General features: G+C 44.2%; 1 protein-coding gene across 4 annotated transcripts in view; it reads right to left on the bottom strand.

The window, feature by feature from the left end:
- The window catches only part of LOC147621368 (S-adenosyl-L-methionine-dependent methyltransferases superfamily protein), a 77563-nt gene that overhangs the window by 27329 nt on the left and 29559 nt on the right, over positions 1-20675 (bottom strand). For 2 of the 4 annotated variants that reach the window (XM_086824106.1, XM_086824104.1), the window contains exons 6-8: positions 20518-20662; positions 19937-20222; positions 1304-1484 (exon numbers count right to left, since the gene is read on the bottom strand). In XM_086824106.1, the coding sequence (XP_086680232.1) occupies positions 1304-1484; positions 19937-20222; positions 20518-20662 (612 nt within the window). The remainder of the gene's footprint in view (positions 1-1303; positions 1485-19936; positions 20223-20517; positions 20663-20675) is intronic. The other 2 variants (XM_086824108.1, XM_086824105.1) reach the window with 1 other exon arrangement.

The raw sequence follows: 20675 nt of genomic DNA, 5'->3' as shown, positions 1-20675 counted from the left end.
TCTCTCATCCTACCAATCAAGTGTACACTAGTCTACCTTGCAAGATTTTTTAGGTCTCTCAGCAACCCCATATAGAATACTGAGTGGACACGAAAGTTGCGAACTATTGCGGGCATTTGGGATCTTCATTAAGCAGGATTTCTAAAAAAAAATTAACATTCGGAATTTTTTTCTCCAAGGTTGGAGGGGGGACCCGTACCATACGATACCGTACAATATCGTACGGTATCGTATCGTACGAACCATGCGGTACGAATGGGTTCGTACCAGTACGAGAAACAACTATGCTCGATATCCTACCTTTGTTTTCGAGCACGAAAACTCTTCCAAAAGGGGGGAGAAATGTCAGGACAAGGGTAGGACTAGGGGGAGTCGGGTGGTTCAGGGGAGTTCGGATTAGTGTGGACGGCCAGGGCTATAGTTAGCAGGCTACGGTTCCTATATCTGGCGGTTCGGTGGAGAGTTGCCCTATTCTCTTCTAGGAGTCTTCATGGAGGTCTTATGGTGGCCTCTCATAGTCAGCAAAAGTTTATTTCTTGCCCAGTGGCTCGCCAGATATGGGAGTTCTTCTCTTCAGTGTGGCAAATGGTGTTTGGACACACTTTGTCACCCAGGTAGTGGGTATTTGGACATGGTCAGCCCAGGAGGAACAATCAACAACATGAGGTCTTCTTTGTTTTCTTTCAATGGTTGGGTCTTTGGCATAATTGGCTCATGCGAAATAATTTCATCTTTGATTCACGATCAAGGGTGAAAGGTCATGTCCAGCGTGTTCGTGGTCTATTGCTTTGGCAAGTTTCTTCTTTGATCGATGCACATGTCCAGCATGTTCGTGTTCGTGGTCTATTGCTTTGGCAAGTTTCTTCTTTGATCGACGCACATGTTATCACCAGGGCGCAAGCTGACCCCTGGTTACATTCTGTATTGTAAGGAATGGTACAGAATGCACCATACAGTTCAATCTGTTCATACGCTTACAAGATAAAATCTTGCTTTGCAACTCTTGACAAGAAAATTTACCAATGCCCAAAGCATGCAAGTACTCAATGAGATGATTGATTATGAACCAGCTTCACGAAAGTTGAAGGCTTAACTCTGATTTTCATCTTCCATTGACATAAAGAAGTACCACAGTTGACAAGGCCATTAAATCAAACCTCAAATACGAGAACATTAGCATAAGTTCAATTGGAAGCAGCATAAAGAGAGCACGCTACTAAACACCTATATTTCCCAGCAAAAACTTTGAAGAACAGTTAGGCCTTAGAAGACTATAGCATCATTAAGTAGTACATATTCAAACCTGGCATGCAAGATCACGTGCTCTCCGGCCTAGAGTGAGTCCAAGTCCCTTAACACCTTCGCTTAAGGGAAAACCAAAGACACTGCCTGATGCATGCTCATCGTCATACTTTTCAGAAAGAAGATTGTAGCAGCATCCAACTGTCACAACTGCTTTAACTTCCTTGCACATCATATAAGTTCTGGTAGTACCACACACAAGTTTACGTTTCATTAGCTTAAGTCATATGATTTCTGTTCCCCATGCCCAACATAATTCTATCTTTATGCTCTAACTAGATTTCTATCTATTTTATTTTTTAATTCCCTTTGTTTTTAGACGACTTCTACTTGCTCAAGAACGAGACTAGAGTTACTCGGGATTTTTTGGGTCAAGAAGAGTAGCTAAGCTCTTTTGCTCACCCCTTCACATCTCTCTCTCTCTCTCTCTCTCTCTCTCTCTCTCTCTCTGTCTGCTAGAAAAGCCTGCCACCTACATGGGAATTAAGTTTAGGAGGGCCCCACTCTGATAAGCTGATAAATATCGGTATGCAACCACAGAAAAGATCTTTCACATTAGTCATAAATACCCGCATAGAATTTGGGAATGAGTCCATGGACAAAGAGAGGGCCTAAGGTGGTATATCTGCAATCAAAACACTCAACAAAACCAGCAGCCCTTGCACATTAGTGAGATGGAACGCATTTCTAGGCTGACTGGAGGAGGACATACTTTTAAGCTCGTTTCTATCAAGCCCATGGAAGAGCACTTCATTTGTATTCCCTTCTCTGAGGTACTAGAACTCCTGTGGGTAAGTGGAACAAGGTAGAGAGACTACACATTATAATGGCACCTTGTTGACTTCAGAACCAAGCTTCTGTGCCCCACAACATTATTCTCGTGGTGTTTGCTGGTCCTCTAGTGTTTCCATGCCATTGAGGGTAGTAGGAAGATGACCATCAAACCTGCCTCTGGACATCGCAAAAGTACCAATACCAAACTAACTCAAGTAGTCACTTTATCTCCCACAAGCATCTATAGGGGTCTCAATTGATGCTGCTGAAAGAGTGCACAGAGCAAAAGCAAGATAATCACTAGAGTGTGCTGATCTGAGAAGTGCAAGAGAGAGAGAGAGAGAGAGAAAGAAAGAAAGATTTTATTAACGTCTTCCAAAAGACCGAACTCGGCCTATGAGACAAATCGGAGTACCTGTATGGGGTATCCTCTGTCATCCCAACAAAATGAAAAAGTACTGAACAAAAAAAAACTGAATCTGGGTGTGCAGGGGATGGAGCTCTACTACTAGGAGAAATGCAAAGCTATATGCATGGAGTATACAATCATGATATGCAACCTAGCTAGCTCCATCCTGTACCATACTAGGGGTATAAAATGGTATACATCAGTGAAAAGGTGTCCACAGCTCCCTGAAGAACATGCCTGGGTGTGCTCTGAAGCGAGCCAGTCGCTCCGCACCCTCTCTGTGAAACTGAGCTCTGATCTCTGTCATCTCTCTCTGGTATAGTCGTGGTGTCCGAAAGCCAGGTGTCCTCTGTCTCCTGCGGGCTCTAAGTGTCTCTGCTCTCTGGAGAGTAATTCCCTGCCGTGTAGGGGCTGGGAGGGGGATGGATCTCTGAAAAAATGCAATAATCTGTGTCTGTCGCCCCCCCTCTGGAGCTGTCTGAGCCTGTAATAATGTCTCTCTGTGTCGCTGTATGTCTAGAATGTATCTCCCCAGTATGCGCTGGTCTGCTACCTCAAAGATCTGGCGTAGGGAACGTGGCTCTCTGAATAGAATGGGATATCTCTCTCTGATGGCTGTATATGCTTTGCATCTGCATACATAATGCTCCTCACTCTCCACCTCCTCTCTGCACAATCTGCATACCCTCTCCTCTCGGGGGATCCGTGCTGCTCTGCCAGTCTCAATCTCCAATCGGTGTGATGAAACTCTGAGTTGACCAATAGCCACTGGGGAGCCGTGTGGTAAAAAGCCCTCCATGTATCTAGGCCTCTCTATAAATCCATCATCAGTGATACTCATGAAGTGATCTCTGTAGTATAGCATCTTCGGTGGAAGAGGCTGTGTAGGCGATATCCATGTCTCTCGTGTATAGAGCTGCCATAGATCCTGTCTCAATACTCTGTTCCTCTCACTATGAGAGAGACGGATATGTGGTGCATCCCTGTCATACTGGAATGGTGGTAGATGATCCATGTCTAGGCCATGCTGTGAGAACCAATGTGTGACCTGTGCATACCATGATCCTCTGTCTCCTGCCTCAGCTAGCTGTCTAGATGCCTCAAAAGCTCTGTATGACAATCTGTCCTGTGGCATCTCTCTAAATCTGTCTAGCAGGCATATAGTCTGAAATATGGCCTCTACCATCATAGGAGACGCAGCAAACTCTGCTCGGATAATGTCATGAGGTACCGACGGTTTGCTGCGTATCATGCGTGCCATCATGAGGGCCTGTGGTCTCTCTATCTGTGTCCACCAATGGGTAGCAAGGCCTGGCGCCCATACCGCTGCTCCATACATCAATGCCGGTGTGACTAATGTGTCAAATAGCCACCCCTTCGTCCGGGGCTCCTGAAAATGCGCCTGGTGGCACTGTCTCTCTAGCATAGCCAATGCTGCATATCCCCGTGTCAATCTAGCTCTGGCTGCTGAACCCATGGTGAAGCGTGTGGCTGCTGCAGAGAAGGTAACCCCTAGGTACACGTATGATGTCACCACCTCCACCTGGCATCCTGCGAGAGTGAATGTCAGCTGACTCCTGCCCTGTCTCGATGTATGAAAGACCATAACCTTGGTTTTCGCAAGAACCCATTCACGAACATAGTGATACTGTCACCATTTGGTCCATCTCCATTTCTGGAGCCACTTCTATGGGACTGTGGCCAGATTTGTGCCATGTTCACATGGGGCCAAGCCAGTGTCCCATGTGAAAGGGCCAGTTTTATGGTGTCACATGGATGGGAGCCAGATCAGTGCCACCCGTGTGCGACCAGTGCTGCGTCACATGGACGGGAACCAGTTTTGTGTCATCCGTGTGTGATTTGCTTCGTGCTGAATGGACGGAAGCCTGGTGGTGCCACCCGTGTATGGCCAGGATGGTGTCTTACCTATGGGACTGTCACTCCATAGGAAGACCAAGACATATTTATTTATATTTGTCGTGCCAGTTTTGTGCCCGACAGGAACCTCTTGTACAAGTTTCATGAAAGGGAGATTTCATCCATTATTTGTGCACATGCATTTATGCCTGCATATGCATAAATTTATTTTTGCATGACTTGTTTGCGTGTGTCTGTCTGTTATGCCGTGCCAGTACACTGAACGGGGACGTCCCCAGTGTACCGTGGAATGCTGTTTGCTGACTTGGTGCTGTGGCGTGTGAACAAGTGGTGAGTATTTTCATTTTGGCCTTTTTTAAAAGGTAAAATCCATAAACTATGGTTAGCTTTAATGTTTATAAGCTAATGTGTTCACACACATTTAAATTTGGACTGGACATTTACTTTCTAGTGTGGGTGCCTATAAACTAACCTTTGATTAGAGTTTAATAATTCTAAAAGCAACTATTGCATGGAAGACTAGTACATATTTCCCACGTGGGTGGTGGCTGGATTTCTCTCTCCATCGCCTGCTCAGTTCTCTCCATCGCCTGCTCAGTTCTCTCCATCGCCTAGTATCCTCCATGCTGTACCCGCCTGCTGCCCACGCCTACTGAAGCTGCAGCTATACCTGCCTGCACGGCTGCCCACGCCTCCTGTACTTGCTTGCTGTATAGTACCCGCCTGCTGTACCATGCCTGTACCTGTTGCTGTACAGCACCCTCCTGCTCATTTACTGCCTTGTGTACCTGTTGTACCTACTGGCCGCCCATGTGTACCTGCTGGCTGCCCACGTGTACCTGACCAGTACCTGCTGTACCTACAACTGTTGGCTGCCCACGTGTACCTGCTGGCTGCCCATATGTACCTGTTGTACCTGACTGTACCTGCCTGATAAACTCACTGGGTACACGGTCCCAGAAGACCAGTGAAAGGCAGGTGTCCACCAGTGAAGGTGGGAATGAGCCTGTGATTTGGGGCTACTCCAACCAACACCTCTTCATCGACTTGAACCAGTTTTATTTGGTTGTTTTCACTCCGATGTGGAGAAATCTAGCCTGTCAGGCCCGTGACACTTGTACAAATAAAAATACTCCAAGAAATACAAAAAGTATTGAGGGGGGGGGGGGCGGCCCTTTCCGGCCCCAGTGCTGGTGTCATTTGTATTTTCAGTATTTCCAGTATTTGTGTTGCTGATGTTGTTTCCATTGTTTAATAACAGTTAAATTAAGTGTTCTAAATATGTGTAGATTGTCTTCCGATCTGTAGGCCTCCTGTAGGGAGCGGTCACAGATACTGAATCTCAATGTGTTTCATACAAGCATGAAACACAGTGTTCTTGGTGATGGCGATGCAACTCTGATTGTCACACCAAAGAAGAGTAGATCCTGTAGGAGGAAAGCCAAGTTCTCCCAATAATCTCTGCAGCCAAATCGCCTCACATGCAGCATAACAAACTCCACAAGTTGTAAGCCCAGCGGGGTGTGCGGTGACAAACTCAACCATGTGTCCAAGAGATAAAGATATATATATATATATAGAGAGAGAGAGAGAGAGAGGGGAGAGAGAGAAGGGAATAGGAATCTTGCACAGTACACCACATTGAGCGAGGAACAAGCCCCGCCCCCTTTCAGGAATTTATTCAAGAACAATCCACGGGCATGCTGGCTAGGATCAATACAATCAATGAATACAAAACAAACAGATATGTCGATGTATTATATCCAAGTCGATGTTGATGTCGAGGCACGAGATCTCTGATGCCAAGCACACCATGCGGATGATCCACAAGTATCTCTCACCGGGCTAGTACCAAATCTAATATCCAAATCCAAATCCAATGAATCCAATGAATCCAAATCCAGATCCAAGTCCAAGTCCAAGTCCAAGGCCAGATCCAAGTCCAAATCCAAGTCCAAGTCCAGATCCAAGTCCAAGTCCAAGTTCAGATCCAAATCTAAGCTTGGATCCAAATCCAAGCCCAAGTTCCATGTTCATGTCTAAGCTTCATGCCCAAGCTATATGTCCAAGTTCTCCATGTTTATGTCCAAGCTTCATGTTCCATGTCCAAGCTCTATGCCCAAGTTCTCCATGTCCAAGCTCTATGTCCAAGTCCAAATCCAAGTCCAAGTCCAAGTCCAAGTCCATGAAACACTCGCTCATCCCATGAGTAATCTCCACAACTCTTATAGCCTTGTCCATGAAGAAAACCATGGAAAAACTCTTTCTCACAAGAAAACTAATAAAAAACTTGTTTTAATGGTTTTCGAGCGATAAAAACCTCCAAAAAGTAATTTTTATGGTTTTTGGAGCAGTTTTAGGGTTTCTGAAATTTTTAGAGTTCCTCAAATTTTCTATCCGTACATTTCCGTACGGCTGAACAGCTCCGTACCGTCATACGGAAAGATGATGACGTGGCACTGCAATTGATGGAGGCACTCTGAAATCAATGAGCAACGATGAAAAACTCCATGATTTGGTTCATAGATCATGATGAAGAAGATAATCTCCACGCTTCAACGAAGATGGCAACGCGATAAAGAGGTTCTTCTTCAACTCGATGCTCAAGAGAGGCTCATGCTTCTTTTATATACTTGGGAAAGCCTTGCTTTTTGCCAAAAAGTGATGCTTTTGCTTTACTTTTGCTTTTGAGAGGCTCATGCTTCTTTTATACTTGGGCAAGCCTTGCTTTTTGCCAAAAAGTGATGCTTTTGCTTTTTACTTTGCTTTTGCCTTTTTATTAAATATTATTAATAATTGCCAAAGTTCTCGATTTGTGCTTTTACAACTTCAGAACCTTGCTTTTTGACCCTGGAGCTGCTTTTTGAAATAGCAGCTTTTAGCTTTTTGGTCCAGTTCGATGTCCTCTTTCCAATGGTGCCTTTTGCTTTTTGGTCAACATAGTTTGACTTTTTTGCTTTTTCTTGCTTTTTGACCAAGATTAGTGCTTTTTCCAATTTGGACTTTAGGAACCATGTTCCCATGTGTTCGGGCATGAGTTCTATATGAAAAGAGCTAGGAGGGCCAAATAGTTATAAAAGCGCCACAATAGGCTGCTTTTTATTGCTCCATGAAATGGCTCCTGACCCAAGTGAAAAGTGGTCGAACGTCGAGTATCTGGATCTCTAGTCCAATCTGAATCAGACCATCCAAGAAGAGTGCACCCTTGGCCATAGAAGATATCAAAGTCCAAAGTACCACGCAAGTACCGAAGAACCCTGAGAGCACACCGCCAATGCTGTTGACGGGGTTTGGATGTGAAAGAACTCAATAAGCTGACTGCGAAACAAATGTCCAATGCGGAGTAGGTCAACCAAACAAAACAACAGACGAGAACCCGATATTGTCCCTAATCAATCCTTGGAGAAGTATCAAGAAAAGAAAGCTTCTCACTAGTATCCATAGGAGAAGATATTGATCTGCATCCAGTTATCTCAAACCTGTCAAGTATCTCCTGTGTGTACTTCTGCTGGGAGAAGAAAATATCCTTAGGAGTCTACCAAATCGCAAAGCCAAGAATATAATGCAAAAGGCCAAGATCCGTCATCTCAAACTCTGTCTCCAAAGCATCCATGATTGAACGGATCCTCACAAAATAAGAACCTGTAAAGATGAGGTCATCAACATAGACCACAATGATAACAACCAAACCCCTCTCAAGGAGGATAAAAAGGTTCGAATCTGCAATAGAAGCCGCCTCAGCCCAGAAACGTCAGGGTAACGAAGAATGCTCAAGCATAGCACAGGTCATCTCCATGATGGTCCTGTTCTTTCTCTGCAACTCCATTCTGTGATGGAGTACATGTTGTAGTAAGCTGTCTCCGAATGCCATGATCCTTGCAATATTGTTGAAACTTCTGAGATGTAAACTCACCCCCTCTGTCAGTCCTGACAACCTTGACCAAAGAACCGGTCTCTTTTTCCACCTCAACCCTCCTATCACAAAAGTGCTGAAAAGCCTCATCCTTGGACTTCAAAAAGAAGACCCAAGTAAATCTAGAGAAGTCATCCACCATCACGAGCATCTACAACGCCTTACTCAAAGACGCGGTACTCATAGGACCACATAAGTCTGCATGAACAAGAGCAAGTGATGTCGAAGATCTGTGTGTCGCCTCCTTCTGAAAGGCGGCTCAGTGTTGCTTCCCTTGTAAACAAGAGGAACAAACAAAAGATGGAGCCTTGATGATCGGTGAACCCTCAACCAACCCATCCTTTGAAGCTCGTTGTAGAAGCTGATAGCTCAAATGGCCAAACCGAGCATGCCAAAGAGCTAAAGAAGAACTAGTAGAGAGCAAAGTGGTCAACTTGTACAAGCCACTATCTTGGACTCCCTAAGCCAAGACGCTACCAGTCTCCTTATCACGAATAGTGATCTCGTAACAAGAGAAGATCACCTCCACACCCTGAGCTATAAGAGCACTCACTGACAAAAGGTTAAATGCCAAATCTAGAATGAACAAAATGTCAGAGAAGTACCTCTTGTCCTCGGAGGAGTGGAAAATGAGGATGGTGCCATGTCCATGCACTCGCACGGATGAAGAATCACCCAAAGTGATACTGCATGTCCTGGTAGTAAAGTCCTCGAACCAATCCCGATGAGGTGTCATGTGAGCAATAGCACCACTATCCACAATCCAAGACCACGACTAAGAAGTCACAAGGGCCAGTACACGACGAGCACCACCATCATCCTTCTTGGTCTGAGACACCGTTGTAGAGGTAGAGTCCTTTGCTTCTTCATCCCACTTCTTCTTGTGACATTGGGGTTGTTTATGACCCTTCTTGCCACAGTAGTGACACTCGATGTCCTTATTTTTAGAAGATTTATTTTTGTCTTTGTCTTTATCTTTGTCGTTATCCTTGGAGTTCTTATCAGAACCCCCTTTCCCTTTCTTTTGTCGATTCTTCCCTTTATCCCGAGCAGCCAAAGCTCCATCAGAACCACCAGAGGTGCCATTCCACTCCTCAAAGCGAGACTCAATCTGCATAATGGAGGGGAGAACCTCCTCCCAATTGACTGGAACAAGACAAGGAGAAGAAACAAGAGACTAAAAGAAAGCATCAAACCTCTCTGGAAGCTTGGAGAGGAGCCGAATAGCCATATCTTGTGTCGAGATATCCTTGCCACAAACAGCAAGCTCGTCGCAGAGGCCCTTCATCTTCAAGATGAAAGCAAACAAAGATGGAAAGGCAAAAACTGACAAATTCATAAGCTGCTTTTCCAAAGCCAAAATCCGACTCGAAGACTTCATCTCGTAAAGATCTGCAAATGCCTTCCAAACTTCATGTGCAACATTTGTTGTACGCACATGAGAGAGAACGGAATCTTGACAATTCAACATCAGAAAGGAGAAAAAACGACGATCATTTGCCCGCCAAACATCAATCTATGCCTGAGTCACACCGGCAGTAGAAAGGATGGGAGGGGTGGCATTGGCAACTGTACCAAGCCAGTCCCGTAAGGCTGATTTCACCTTCACCTGCCATAAAGTATAGTTGGAGCCATCCAACTTTGCAGACTCAGAGAACATATGAAGAGTAGTCGAGGCACCCATCACAAAAGCTCGGGCTCAATCTCAAAAGAAAAACGCACAATCTCAGAAGAAGAAGTAACCTCCACAGGTAACGGATGCCACCAAACCTCAAATCAGAAAACCAAATTCTACAAAAACACCTGTAGAGGAAAAAAACGCAGCACAAACAGTGCTGCTGCCTTGAAACACAGCAGCCGACAGCTGTACAGGAGTCTCAGGGGGTCGAAAACCAATCAAGAATGACCACAAACTATAGTGGTGAAACGCTTGCAAGAGGCAAGCCAACCGGCAGCAAAACTGAGAAGAAAAAAACGCATAAGAGAAGGTGCTGAAAACTGAGCATAAACAAGGGCAGCAAAGTGAACTCTGAACCTAGAGCAATGGTACCATGAAAGAGTGCACAAAGCGGAAGCAAGATAAGCACTAGAGTGTGCTGATCTGAGGAGTACATCTGAAGTTGGTGTCTCATCAAAGAGAACAACTAAATGAGACAAAAAGTACAATAAACTGATTGTCCTACAGTTATAAGAACAGAACTGTAAGACTCCGAGATGATACTGAGTAGAAAATACTAGAAAATACTGAAAAATGTATATCAGATAGATCCATGTATGCTGATCAATTGAAGTGTTGCCCTCTCCTTAGATCAAGTATCCCCGCCATGGGGCTGTCTAGAATGGAGAGGTCGTAGAAGCGAGGTAGGCGCCTCCGATGCCGAGCAATAATGGCTCTGATCTCGCGATGGTGAGGATGCCGTGGTCAGGATCCTGGTGGGCGTGGCCGATGAGCACGACATAAGATAACTGCTCTATCAGTGGTGACTCCCCGGTGCCCTGATGGCCCAATGGAGGAGGTATCACGAGGTGTGTAGGCTGGGTTGCTGGTGCTGGTGCCGAAGAAATCTGTCAGGGTCCTCTGTCTAGGTACATCATGGCTCGGCCTCCTGTCTGCCAAGAGGGTCTCTCTGTGCCTCCTGAGCCCAAGTAGAAACAATCCCAAGCATCTCACGTAACGGCCCAAAACCCTCTCGGAAGAGGCAGTGATATCTCCCTCGGATCTCATAATAGAGTGTACATCGGCAAATGTAGTGTTCCTCTGTCTCTACCTCCTGGTAGCATAGCTGACAAATGAGTGGTGTTAAACACCATCAGCTTGGTTTTCCCAAGTTTGACTGTCAGATCCCTATCCGCACAGAAAGCCTGTAATTCATCCAAGTGTCTCTGTAATCCCTCTAGAGAGTCTGAGATTAGAACAATATCATCAGCATATAACAAGATGGGTATAACAAGATGGGTATCAACACCCCTGCCAGGCATGCCCTTGGGCCTCCCAATCTATCTACATAATCAGAGACCGCATCAATGTACAGTCCAAAGAGGGTGGGCGATAGCGGGCATCCCTGCTTCACCCCTATCGTGCTGGTCACCCTATCAAATAGTCCGCCTGGAGCTCGGACTCTGCCTGTCATCACAGACTCATACAAAGCATATATCCCCCACTGCATATCCTCGGGTACCTCAATGTCATGCAATCTGTGCATAAGCCTGGCACATGGTACGGTATCGAAGGCTTTGCGGAAGTCCACAAAGCAGCAGTATATCCTTCTCTTCTGTGCCCTACCCTCTTCAATAAGTGCCCGAAGTGTCAGTATGTGATCCAAGGTAGTGAGAGAGAGAGAGAGAGAGAGAGAAAGAAAGAAAGTTGTATTAACGTCTACTAGAGGCCGAACTCGACCTATGAGACAAATCAATGTACAACTGTCAATGTCTTCTGGATGTCCAGAAAAAAAAAAGGACAAAATGAAATAAACTATGAAAGTACTGAGCTAGTGCGGGGGTGCGATGGATGGAGCACTTCTGCTAGAGGCTCAAGATGCAACCTATATGCGTAGGGTATACAAGAATGCAATGCAAATCTGTCTAGCTCCAACCAGTACCATAATGAGGGTGTAATATGTGATACATAGGCGATGGCGAGGCAAAAATACCTCGCAGCATGATCTCCGGGTGTGAGCGTAAGTGAGCTAGCCGCTCCTAGATATGTTGCTGATGTCGAGCCCGTATCTCTGTGATCTCCCTCTGATGTAGTCTCGGAGTCTAGTAGCCTGGTGCTCTCGGTCTCCGTTTGGCTCGGAGGTCCGCATCGCGCTGAAGTGTAACCCCCTCCTGTGTCAGGGTGGATAGATCTCTGGAAGAAATCAATAGCTGGAGCTGTCGCCCACCTCTCCCTGTGGTATGAGTCCGTATCAGTGTCTCTCTGTGGCGTTGTGTCTCTAGCAAGAACTGGCCAAATCTGCGCTGGTCTGCAGACTCCATGATCCGGCGGAGTGAGGGATGTCCACTAAAGATGGTGGTGCAACTATGCTGAATATACTCCAATGAAGCAATCCCAAGCAAGAGACATAAAAGGTCTCGTAAGTGAGGGATACAAAACAGGACTACACTATGAAAAATGAGGGAGGCAAGCCCACCTATAAATAGGTCATGAAGGGGCTGGCCAACTGGACAAAGAGACTTGGCCGAATGGAGAAATGGAGCTGGCCAACAGAAGAGACACCACCCAACCTGGGAAAAATACCAAGAAAGTAGGGAAAAATGCCAGGAAAATAGGGGTGGCCAGCTCACAACCAAGGGCCATAAAAGAGATCAAAAGGGGACTCCAAACATGGGCAAAAACTGGGGATGAATATGCTAACAGTTTCTGCTTAAGTGATTCAAACAAAGTTCAAACCTTAAACTAGATGCCCAAGACAGAGACACGTGATGATGTTTTAGAGACAATATGCTTCTATACCATGTCCTAACCTCAACTTATGGATCCTCATCCACAAACACGCAACATGATGACCACAACTATCTAAAGAATGTATTGTTGGAAATAGGGTTTGGAGAAACTAGGGTGGAAAGAAATGATGGTTAATCATGGTGATTAAGCATAGAGATTATACTAAAGAAGGAGATTAACACAAGAGAATGAGCAAAAGAGATGAACACAAGAGACTAGCATGAAGCAAGGGCATTAATTCTAATTAGTTGATAAGCCTTATATAGGCACCAAAATCACATCAAAGTGAGCACAAAAATAGTCCCTCTATTTGACTTTTGCTCACGGTAAATGTGACTCCTGAATTAACCTTTGAGCCTTTTCAAATGTTGATGCATGATTATTTACTATTTCGAACACTCCCCCTCGAATGATTATCGATCACTTAAGACGTGTGGATTTACTAAGCTCTACTAGGCTTTAGTTTCACCACCTAGTCTAGACATGTTTGGATTTACCAAGCTCTTTTTTGCTTTGGTTTCACCAACTTAGTCTAGCGAAGTTTTTACAAAAGAGTGTGAGTGTCTTTGGTTCAAGGAAGCCTTTTAGAAGGCCCATTCATAACCTTGAACAAGGTTGACCACTTCTTGGAAGCCGGTTCTTCTTCACTACTTGCTAGTAGTTACGAAATGCATTTCAAATGGTATGAAACTTACGAAACGTTTCAAACGTATGAAACACATTTCTTACCTTGCCAAGCCCTATCCACATGAAATTGGGCCTTTTTTATCAAATCGACCAGACTTCACACTTTTCGAAAAAGACGTCTTTCTACACCTGGGATTCTCAACACTAGCAACCTGCATGTCCACAAATCACTGCCAACACAGCCCCTCCCACTCCCACTCTTCTCGACCTACATGCCTACCATATCTCAAGTTGGTTTAGTCAATTTTCACTAAACTTTCTTTTCCCCCCAAAAAAAAAAAGATCGTGAAATTGGGGATTTTTCTTGCCAAGGTGCTAATGGGGATTTTTCTTGCCATGGCGCTAATCTTGCCCCTAAACGTCACTCCTTTATAAAAATAAGGTGGTTCTGGCACTTCAAAGCGGAAATGTGATTTTTGCAAGGTTTCTTTAGGTGATAGCATAACCTGCATTAAGGCCCATTTCTCAGGTTTGAAGGGAGAAGGCATTGGTCCTTGCTCGTTGGTGAGAAATCAAAGCTGCCCTACAAGAATGGAAAAAATAGCAGTTGGGTATACAGGGTTGTGATGTTGAAGGTAGTGAGGATACAGATCATGCATCCAAGAGAACAGGAGTGGGCTCAGAGTTAGATGCTGATGCACAGAGCCAAGCAGGATTTGTGAGTGTTGGTAGTTCCGCTCCGACAGTAAAAAGAAGCTCTTTGCTTGTAGGACCTAGAGGCTCACTCAAGAGAGCAAGCATTCAAGCAAGCAATAAGTGAGACAACCAAGAAACTCGCAAGGCTATTCATCCAATGCACTTTGTCTTTTAACATTGTGTGCACCCCATGATGGAGAAAGTCCATGAAGACAATCAACCGCATTGGAAGTGAGTTGGAGGGACCCTCCTATGCTAGCATGCACGACATAGAGCTCAAAAAAGAGAAACATGCATTGAAGATGGAGGTGGAGCCACTTAAATCCACTTGGACCAAGTATGATTGCACACTCTTATGTGATGGGTGGACAGATGTATGCAAGAGAAGTGTGTACAACCTTTTAGCGTCCTCTTGCAAGGGCACTATGTTCTTGCGTGCCATTGTTGCATTATGCCTGGGACAATGGTAACAAGAGTTTATACGGAAACACCTGTGGGAGGCTATTATTGAGATAGGCCCACAAAACATAGTGCCAGTGGTCACTGACAATGACAGCAACTGCCTCTCTATGGGACAGATGCTAGAGGATGAGTTCCCACAAACTGTATAGAATAGACTCCTTGTGCATCCCATAGCCTAGACCTGCTATGTCAGTTGCTTTTGCACGCACGAGAAAGTTGGTGGCAAGAGGCTGAGGCGTTGGTGAAAGGCCTTCAGTCAATCTACAGTATTCTTCGCATCACTAACATGGAGGATAGTACTCTTGGACTCTTGTACGAGTTCATGGACCGCATCATAATCAACAATCATCAAGTTCATTCAGCAATTCAGTCATTCCATCATTAGTAGTCAGTAGAAGTCATGTAGAAAGGGGCCACACGTCACCCCTAGGGGCTGTATCATGTTTATTTAGCATCTTGTTCTTAATCAAGCTTAGTGCTGCGGATCAATATACCAAGGCTTCCGTGCATGCAACATTGGTATCAAAGCATTCAAGCTCAGCTTACTAAGCATATGCCCAAGGAAGGTGCACAGTTCCAACAGAAGAATGTGACAGGGTAGTAGATGGAGTGGTCAACAAGCGAAGCTAGAGGAAGCATTCCCTGAGGGTATGTATGCATAACTAGTACATCATTAAGCTCTCATATCAGTTCCAAAGGCCTAGCAACAGGCATGATTAGGATCTGGCAGGTGACCGCCGTTGTGTGAAGGGTAAGGGAAAAGCAGGAATGGGAACTGTAAGCCCAGCGGGGCGTGCCCACAGTTGCATAGAAACGCGTTTCATACAGGTTCGAAACGTACGAAACGTTTCGAAACGTTTCGAAACGTATGAAACGCGTTTCATACATCATGCATATTTTAAAAACCTTAAAAAACGTTTCCTTTCATACATCATGCATATTTTGCATCCCCTTTGGAGGAATGAGGAGCAATACCTCAATGAGGAGCTAGAGTCAGGATGGGTCGAGTACATTACCAAGTTGGTGGGAGTGGGAGGTGATATACAGCTTATGAGAAAGCTCGAGGATGAGCTTCTCATTTACCACAACGGTAGCCATATGTTTGGGCGAGCTACTGCATTGCTCAGGGAGACACAGTTGGAGCCAGTGTCTTGGTGGGAGAAATACGGTATTGGGACACCCAACTTGGTAAGGTTTCTTGATTCTTGAATCTTGTATCTTTGTCTCCTGAGTCCTACTCTTTCAAAATCTACATTCAAATGCTACTCTCTTTTTGACTCTAACTTAACATTCTTTTTTGTACAATGTAGAGACGGATTGCATTGAGAGTTCTCTCCCAGGATTGCAGTTCAGGGTCTTGTGAGAGAAACTGGAGTACATGGGCTCTTTTTCACACGAAAAAGAGAAATAGACTCTCCTCAGCACAATTGGAGAGGCTTGTCTTTTGTCATTGCAATCTCCGATTGCTAGAACAAAAGGGTCATCCCATTGAGCCTCGCCAAGTGAATCCAGATAAGATTGATATCATGAAGTGCAAGGAGATTCCCGACACTCCTCAGGAGGAGAGAGACATCTATTCTATGCTCTATGAGGAGATCATGGCTCCGGCTCGCACTACACGATCTTCTCGAGAGGCTAGTACTAGTGGTGCACCTGCACCTCTAGAGGATGAGGCATTTGAGGACTCGGCTACCAGTAGTGACCTTGAGAGTGAGGCTGCAGAGGCAGAAGATGCAGATGAGGATGAGGATGCAGATGAGGATGCAGATAGTAGCTAGCAGCTGCCAGTATCATTTTATTTGGACATGTTATTTAGTTTGAACTTTGGACATGTTCTTTATTTTGATCTTGGATTTTGAGTCATGACTCATCACCCACGTGGTGATCCTTTTGATTTCTATTTAGTCATCAATGATCACCCACGTGATTTGTGATATCATCATATATTACATGTATTTTGTTTTTATTGAAATGAATTCAATGTGGTCTCTTATAAGTTATGTCAACAGTTATTTCTTTTGTATATTTCAAGTAAAAAATATACATGTTTTTTCTATTTTGTATGAAACCTTTTTGTACCCGTTTCTTACCTTTTATGAAACGTTTCAAAACGTATGAAACCCGTTTCATACCTGCCGTTTCTGAAACGCCTCGCAACTATGGGCGTGCCGTGACAGACTCAACCACGTGTCCAAGAGATATAGAGAGAGAGGGGGGAGAGAGGAGGCAATAGGGATCCGCACAGTACACCACATTGAGCGGGGAACAAGCCCCACCCCCTTTCAGGAATTTATTCAGGAACAACCCACGGACATGCTAGCCAGGATCAATACAATCAATGAATACAAAACAAACAAATACGCTAATGTAGGATATCCAAGTCGATGTCGATGTCGACGCACAAGATCTCTGATGTCGAGCACACCACGGGGATGACCCACAAGTATCTCTCACCGAACTAGTTCCAGATGCAATATCCAAATCCAATGGATCCCAAGTCCAATGAATCCAAATCTCAGTCCAAATCCAAGCTCCATGACTACGCTCTATGTTCCATGTTCATGTCCAAGCTTCATGCCCAAGCTCTATGTCCAAGTTATTCACGTCTATGCTCAAGTTCAAGCTTCCATGGCCAAGCTCTATGCCCAAGTTCCATGCTCATCCCATGAATAATCTCCACAATTCCTATAGCCTTGTTGATGATAAAACCCTAGTGAAGCTCTTCCTGGCAAGAAAACTGATATAAAACCTGTTTTAATGGTTTTCGGGCAATAAAAACCTCCAAAAAGCAGTTTTTAGGGTTTTTGAGTAGTTTTAGGGTTTTTAGATTTTTTAGGGTTTTTTTAAATTTTTTCTGTCCGTACAGCTATACGAAAAGACCGTGACATGGCACTGGAGTTGCTGGAGGTGCTCTGAAATCAGCGGGTAGCGATGAAACACTCCATGATTTGGTTCGTAGATGATGATGAAGAAGATAATCTCCACGCTTGAACGAAGATGGCAACGCAATGAAGAGATTCTTCTTCAACGTTCTTCTTCAACTTGATGCTCAAGAGAGGCTCATGCTTCTTTATACTTAGGGAAGCCTTGCTTTTTGCCAAAAAGTAATGCTTTTGCTTTGCTTTTGTCTTTTTATTAAATATTATTAATAATAGCCAAAGTTCTTGATTTGTGCTTTTACAACTTCAGGGCCTTGCTTTTTGGCCCTAGAGCTGCTTTTTGAGAAAGCGGCTTTTAGCTTTTTGGTCCAGCTTATAATCCTCTTTCCAATGGTGCCCTTGGCTCGTGGTCAACCATGTTTGACTTTTTGCTTTTTCTTGCTTTTTGACCAAGAATGGTGCTTTTTCTTAATCAATCCTTATGGACCCTGTCCCCGTGTCTTCTTCCACCTGTCTGGTGTCCGGGCATGGATTTCATTATGTGAAATAGAGCTAGGAGGACCAAATAGTTACAGGGATAGCACTGGGACACATGCTCAGCTCTTCAGCAAGACTTGGAAGTGGAGATCAGAAGTGGAAGGTGTTCAGACAAAAATATCAGTCAAAGTCAAAGTCAGTTAAGTAGCAGGTCAAAGTCAAAGTCGGTTAAGAAGCACGTCAAAGTCAAAGTCAAAAGCAATCCAGGAAGGAAGGATGACAGAGTGTCCACCCCGTCATCAAGTTTAGCAGGAGGGAATGTCACGTGCACGCCCGTGCCATGGCTAATCTTCGGCATGAACATCATTAATCCCTGATTAATCATCAATTAAAGTCAATGTGCAGGTCCTCTACAGTAGTAGCACCATCAAATCAGTAGCATTAGCAATAGTATCATCATCAGTAGCATCAGTAGTATCATCAGTAGCATCAATAGTATCATCAGCTTCAGCAGCATCCACATGATCATCATCACAAGGAGGGCATGGAACCCTGTCGGCAGCCAGCATAACAGCAGTCGACAGCCAGCATGGGATGTCAAGCAACAAGCGACAGCATCTAGGTGAAGGCCACTAGGTATGGGGAAGGCAGTACAGTAAGCGCAACATTGAAGGCACTAAAGTCGGTATTTTCCATGTCCAGACCTGGCCGACAGCATTTGTTGCCCGCCGACCTGTACCTCAGCATGATATATAAGCAAAAGGCATCTCATAATCAGCAATCGTCAATTTCATTCAGCAAATCAGTCATTCCATCATTAGTAGTCAATAGAAGTCATGTAGAAAGGGACTAGAGTCACCACTAGTGGCTCACCAAGGGCTTGCATCATGTACATCCAGTCAATAACCTTTTTGTACCATATAAAAATACAAGAAAAACACTAACACCAATCTTTGTGTTCTTCTCTCTCCTCTGTCTTAATCATGTTTATTTAGCATCTTGTTCTTAATCAAGCTTAGGGTTGTGGATTAGTACAGCAAGGCTTTTGTGCATGCAACAATATGGGATCAGTGCCCTCACTTGGTGAGTTAAATTCTGAAAGTCGAGACTATTTAGTGCAAGTTATAACTTAGCATATTATGTGAATCGTGACAATTTACAGCTTACCACTTATCCGGGTATTGATAATTGTGGTATGTACTTACAAAGTTTCTTTCTTTTAATGACAAAAATGCCTCGCCATATGAAGAAGTGAAATGGACTGTGTACTACCCAGCTGGAGCGGTTGGTGTATTGCAATGAGCTGGAGCGGTTGGTGTATTGCCATTGCAATCTCTGCCTGCTTAGCCAATCGGGCAACCCGAAAGAGCCTCACTAAGTCAATGTCGACAAAATTGACATTGAAAAGGTGAAGGATGTCCGGAAGATTCCTCCAAAGGAGCACGGCATATATGCCATGTTGTATGAGAAGTTGATGACACTTGCTTGTGTCACACGAGCACACGCATTGATAGTAGCTGCTAGTACTAGTGCGGCAGTCGAGGCACGTGATTTGGATGCATCGTCCTCTTGTGAGAGTAAGACTAAGTCAGCCAAGGAGGCTACTGATGAGGACATCGAGGATGTTAAAGATTTGGAGGAGGATTGAGTGTCCACTTCTTGGGCCTCTATTTTGTCATGCTTCATTTTGTATTACAGACCTCAATGTTCTTATCATGATTCATCTAGATTCTATAGATAGTACTGAGTAGACTCGTCATTGTCATATTGATATGATGTATCATGTATCATGAATCAAGATTCAGTATCCCACTGTTTTTCATTTTTCTTTGAGTAGTAAGCACTTTGAGTGGACTCTTGACTCTCTTATATAATGTCTTTGAGTTTTTTAGTCAGGGTAAATGTAACTCCTGATTTAACCTCTGAACCTTTGAACTTTTGCACACTCAAATGTTGATGGATGATTATTTGCTATTTCTAACATGTATTCCCATTTCATGCACACATTACAGGATCACTCAGGGCCAGAAGGGGTGTAAGAACAGCAAGCCTTCTAGTGACAAAACACTTACTGAAGCATTGTTGCAGAAAGATCTCCACATGCATGAAGACCTGCAAGAACAAATGAGGGCATCACTCTTTCTTCAGGTTCAGATGATCCAAGTTGTTTGTTGACATCTTTTTCTTCAGGTAAACAAGATTCCCCCTGCAAACCCCTTCCATTTTTATCTTCCATTGTTTGACTTGACAGCCTTTCAGGACCCAGATTAGATAGGAAATTCTGCAACTCCATTTGGCTACTTCCACACATGACATGAAATGTAGCCGTTTGCGGCCCAGTGACATGAGTACAATCTGCTGTTCAAATACCAAGTGAGAACATAGATACAATAATCATGTGGGTGATTATAAGGTAGGAATAACTGCAATAACAACATAACTAGGCACACACACACACACACAAACACGTATGTCTGTATATACCTATGCATACATACATACATACACAAACATTTGTGTATGTGAACGTGCATGCACGTGTGTACCTTCATAACATTAAACTATATCCAAGCTTATTACAAGTGGCTATAACTTATTTTAAGGGAGCAAGCTAATAGTGAATGTATTTACAACTTTATTTGTGAGTTTGTACCTTGTTTTGATTTTCTTGAACAGGACAAGTAATGCTTTTTGATTCGTGCGCTCCGCTCATTCGTCACATTGGCATGATGTGCACATGCATCAAGTGCCACAACAGGAAGCCCGTACTCAAAAGCCAACACTTGAGCAAGATAACCCTGATTTTATATG

Source organism: Cibotium barometz, chromosome 30 (genome assembly GCF_041138505.1).
Source record: "Cibotium barometz isolate CiBa-2024 chromosome 30, ASM4113850v1, whole genome shotgun sequence".
NCBI lineage: Eukaryota > Viridiplantae > Streptophyta > Polypodiopsida > Cyatheales > Cibotiaceae > Cibotium > Cibotium barometz.
The sequence above is the reverse complement of the archived record's forward strand: the minus strand, read 5'-3'. Positions and strand labels throughout refer to the sequence as shown.